Here is a 5,416-nt window from a genome sequence, read left to right on the forward strand (position 1 = left end):
TTAAACGTGGCTCCTTAGACTATAGGACACTCACCAGCACGCAGTTGACGGAATCGCCCCGTAGATCGGCGTCTGGGGCCTGCAGCAAGTTCCAGTCTCTTCCCTTGTTGTACGTGATGAACGTCTTCACTTGGTTGTCAATCTTCTTGTTCGCCAAGAACATCCCCTTTATCCCTGCTACCTGGGAAAAATGGATGCAGCTGAGAAAACTAACAGTTTCAGATGGTATTTAGAGTGATACTATAACAGAATATAGATATACACAGTATATAGGGACACCGCCCTCTGCAGGCTCTGCATCTTCCCACCTGTCTCCGCGTCCCGCCCCGGGTCCTGGCAACCATTGATGTCACTGAGTGGCCCTTATACATCTCCCTGGGATGCTATGGAATGCTAAGGGAGCTGCAGCAACACTGCAAATATTGTCGGTGGTGCATACTAAGGGGGGGGGGAGATGTGTGTCCCGCTTAGTTCCTGGCAACCAGTGACATCACCGTTTGCCAGGAGCTGAGCAGGATGCCAGCCAGAGAGTCCCGCTAAGGTCCTGGCAACCAGTGATGCCACTGATTGTGAGGAGCTGAGCAGGAAACCGGCCAGAGCATCCCAGGTTGCCCAGCTCTTAGCAACCTGGAACACTCTGGCCGGAAAGGGGGCATCAAGCACATGGCTATGCCATAATGCCTGCCGCCCTCAACGTAACCAAATGAGATGCCTCCTGAGGCAACAGCCTCAGGCTGCCCCAAGGAATGGCCCTCGTTCCTTACATATAGTGATTTCTTTTATTCTGTACTTTTTACTCCCAAGATATCTTTTTTATATCTGATGTGTAGCATGTGGGCTACAACTGCATTCCATGTGTACAGTCTTGTATTGTAGAATGATAATAAAAGCTTCACCCTAAACCTTGAACCTTTAGTACAAGGTGCCCCCATAACACTGGTTTGGTCAGCATTCTGGGTTTCCTAAGCAGAGCGCAAAGCAGTAGCTTCTGCCTTTGAGACTGCCAATCTTTAATTGAAACAATGTTTATTGTAAATCCATTGTGACAATGTAACACAATGTATTGGAACTGAAAAAAGCTATTTTTTAAGCATATCTACGCTGAGAAAGGAACACTTTGTAATTCTGAAGCCTTTAATTATGTTGTGACAATGGATTTGGAATAAATATTGCATGCATTTGCATGATGAAGGTGGTGAGTAGGGATGAACTCAGGTCCGAGCCTGAACTCCTTGAAACCCGGAAGGGATTTTCTCCCACTGCTGCCCAATCAGCTGAAGCCAGTAAATTACCCGTCCTGCACATAAGAAAAGGGGTGGGATCCCGGGACATCATTGGTCTAATATGGTCATATAAGGTCAATGATGTCAAACATTCCATCCCTGGAGCTTTGCCTTAAACTGGCTTAATTTCCCGCGACAGGATTGGCATTTTGTTGATCTCTGTTTATGTGCTAGAGGTGCATCCAAAAGGAGTAAACACAGAGATAAATAGATGTTCATATGGCACACTTATTAGTGAGCCTTGAGGTCTCTCTGACATTCTCCTTCAAGTTGGTTGCGCAGTATGACCTGTGCAGAGGTGAGGTTCCTTTTAGACCGAGGAACTTCTGCACCACCCTGACATACCTCGTAGAGGTCGATCATGACGTTCCCCTCCGGGCTTTTTATGCTCATGACATTTTCTAGCGCCAATGTGAAGAAGATCCCCCTGGTGTCGGAGATGTACAGGTTATATGTCTCGTTCTGATTCCACTCTTGGATGGCGACAAAGACTTGGTTTTCATCCGTGCTGATGACGTGCATGTCCTGGTGGGAGGAGGAGAGATAATTAGGGCTTAAAATTGAACTCCCGACACAAAAATATTTTGCACCCACTTCCTGTCTTCATGCAATCCAGCAATGGCTGCATAACATTTTTAATGGCGGGTTTCCTGATGTTAACAACAGTGGTCCATCTCTGTGTATTAACAAAATAGCGATTGTGTTGCGCTAGGCTTCAAATAGCCTTACGTGAAAAAATATATACAAATGTATCCAACTGTTCTAAGAGGCGCGTTCTTACATAAATACTGAATATTTTATACTTCAACAAAAAAAACTTTGACCGTGTGAAACCATCTCTGTTAGACATGTTCACTGCCAAAAAATTTGTTTCGTTTCGTTTTAAATTCGGATTTGTGTTATTTCGTTTTTCAGGATTCGGGTGTGAAAGTCAATTCGGATTCGGGATTCGGACGAAATTCGGTAGCGTTAGTACGAACGTTCGTTTCGTTTTCTGTTCTTATTCGTTTCTTATTCGTTTCGTTCGTTTGCAGCAAAAGTGACATTTGAGGGGGAAAAAATATTTTTCTCCTTTTCTAATGTCACTTTGCTCCAACGAACGAAACGAATAAGAAACAAATAAGAAACGAATAAGAACAGAATACGAAACGAACATTCGTACGAACGCTACCGAATTTCGGAAATGGAAATTCGGATTCGTTTGCATTCGTTATGTCTGTAATTCGGAATTCGGATACATCCGAATGTCCGAATTTCGATTCGGAATGAAACGAATCGCACATGTCTAATCTCTGTATTGTGTGGAAAGAGACACTTCTAGTTTAAGTCAGAAGCTTGTGTGACTGGCTGACAATGCAGGATCACTATTCAGAGATAGGGACAGAGTGTTGTCACCTTATTACAGGAAGTGCTTCTACATCGCACCTTCTTGGATTTTCAGTGGTACATTTCTCACCAATGTTTTTTTTTTATTTTGTACGTTCAAAGTGGAGAATTCAACCCGCAAGGTCTGCACACCGTTTGCCCATTATAAGAAGTTCCCACCATCCCCGTGCTGAGTTCCCGGGTCTGTACACCTTCTGTGCCCATTATGAAGGGCTCCCACCATCCCCGTGCTGAGTTTCTGGATGTGTACACCTGCTGTGCCCATTATGAGGGTCTCTCACCATCCCTGTGCTGAGTTCCTGGGTCTGTACACCTGCTGTGCCCATTATGAGGAGCTCCCACCATCCCTGTGCTGAGTTCCTGGGTCTGTACACCTGCTGTGCCCATTATGAGGAGCTCCCACCATCCCTGTGCTGAGTTCCTGGGTCTGTACACCTGCTGTGCCCATTATGAGGAGTTCCCACCATCCCTGAGCTGAGTTCCCAGGTGTGAATACCTGCTGTGCACATTATGAACGGTTCCCACCATCTCTGCTCTGAGTTAATGGGCTGCACACCTGCTGTATGGATTATGAGGGGTTCACACCATTCCTGAGCTTAGTTCCCGGGTCTCTACACCTGCTGTGCCCATTATGAGGAGCTCCCACCATCCCTGTGCTGAGTTCCCGGGTCTGTACACCTGCTGTGCCCTTTATGAGGAGTTCCCACCATCCCTGTGCTGAGTTCCCGGGTCTGTACACCCGCTGTGCCCATTATGAGGAGTTCCCACCATCCCAACTGGAATGTGACAGAAAGAGCAGAAACACACAACAGTAGACAGGAACAGAGTTGGGAATTATGGCAGGGAGACCTCACTGTTACATTAAGTACCCAAGGCATATAAGAAGCCAAGCACTGACTCAGCCTGCCATTGCTTTTGATTGAACCGGCCCTTTAAACAGTGTTTTTCACACAAAGGGCCCGGGGGGACCTTTAGCTGGGAACAGATAACCCGCCGTACACACAGGGGACTTATTGTACACTTCCCAAAATTTTCAGCTTGGGAAAAAATGTCGCTTACACAAATAAAACAAATATATTATTATGATTAAAACAAAATAAAAATCAGAACATCCGGTGAAATCAAATAATTGATTAGAATATACACTGAGTGGCCAGATTATTATGACCACCCCATCAGTACTTCGTTGGGCCGCCTCGTGACTCCACAAGATGATGAAAGGTGATGCGAGGAATCTGACACGGCACTGTTGTCCTTCTGTTGTCTTGTACCTGTCTTGCCGCTCTCCGTTCTGCCCTCACATTGACTAGTCGCTGACGGCCACAATTCGCACATTCAGACCCAGATTTTCGGCTGACAGTCCGGTCTTTAAACACTTTAACAATGAGCCCCTCTTGAACATTTACCGAATTCTGCTGTTTTGCTGATACTCGCTCCATGGCTCCGAGCGCCAACAATCATCCCACGTTCAAAGGCTGTTAAATCGCGTTGTTTCCCCGTATCTTCAGAAACAAATCACTTCTACTGTCGTGGTAACCAACCTGCTTCCCTATTTATAATGGTCTGGCCCTCTAGCAACTTCAGCGCCAAATTATAGCTAATTTGCCTACAAACGTCAGGTGGTCATAATAATCTGCCCACTCAGTGTATGATAGACATGAGACATTGAGACAGGAGCTCATTGTACGGTCCCTGGCAGTCAAATGTGTTCTTGTAAAACACGTTCGGAATGAATCCTGTATGACCCTTCCCTTAGAAAAGGCGAAACTTCAATATTGAATCTAAATATTAGTCTGAAATAGTTCTGGTAAAGCTAATATTTGTTCTGATTACGGGAGATTATTCCTGAGCTAAATGAAATCTGCACACCCATCCATTCCTCGTATAATGTGCTGAAATCAAATATAACACATTAGAACAATTTATCCGAATCATCCCACCTACATCTAGCAGGAAACAATCATTAACCACTTTAGTACCGACATGTTACATCCCATAGATGGCAGGATGGACCAACCGTTGGATGTGTGGCCCCGGCATCTCATTAACGAACACTCGGCTACACAAACTAGGCTTGCCTAAGCACACATGCCAAGTTACATGATGGACTATCCCTTTAATAATCACTGGGACAGTAATAACACTCCTCAAGATGAAATTTGATGTTTTCACAAAGTTATCTTTTTTATGAGACACACAGCATGGACACACTTAGAATTACACCCCAAATACACATTCTGCTACCCCTCCCGCCTATAGGGGATACCACATGTGTGAGACCTTTTCCCAGCCAGGCTGCTTATATTCAATAAAAATAAATAAAAAAATTAAGTTTTTAATTGGAAAAGGTTAGAAAAAAAAACATATTCGGTTTCGGCCTGACATATTATTTTTCATTTTGGTTTCGTTTCGGTTTTGAAAATTTTATTTTGGTGCACCTCTAAAAAATTTTTTTACTTTTTTATCACTTTTTTTTTCTTTTATACAGTTTTAATTTCTTTATTTTTCTAATTTTACTATCTTTTACTTTTTATACTTTTCATTATTATTTTTTACTTATTTTTTCATAAATGTTTATTTATTTGATAATTTATCAATTTTTATTTATTTTTTTCACTTAACTCCGCTCGCAGCTACTCATGCTTACCGCATATTCATATTCACCGCTGCCGCCCGCAGTGTCTTTTGTGGCAGCGGTGGATAGAAGATGTAGCGCTGCGGGGGTGTGGCCTGTCAGGGGGGGGGAA

At 43.9% G+C, this 5,416-nt stretch overlaps 1 protein-coding gene across 1 annotated transcript in view; it reads right to left on the bottom strand.

Moving 5' to 3' along the window:
* LOC108790375 (VPS10 domain-containing receptor SorCS1-like) overlaps nt 1-5,416 on the bottom strand; it is a 475,033-nt gene that overhangs the window by 108,605 nt on the left and 361,012 nt on the right. The window contains exons 9-10 of the mRNA XM_018560623.1: nt 1,629-1,808; nt 35-181 (exon numbers count right to left, since the gene is read on the bottom strand). Of these exons, the coding sequence (XP_018416125.1) occupies nt 35-181; nt 1,629-1,808 (327 nt within the window). The remainder of the gene's footprint in view (nt 1-34; nt 182-1,628; nt 1,809-5,416) is intronic.

This window comes from Nanorana parkeri, unplaced genomic scaffold (assembly GCF_000935625.1).
Source record: "Nanorana parkeri isolate BGI_ZX_2015 unplaced genomic scaffold, ASM93562v1 scaffold469, whole genome shotgun sequence".
Lineage (NCBI taxonomy): Eukaryota > Metazoa > Chordata > Amphibia > Anura > Dicroglossidae > Nanorana > Nanorana parkeri.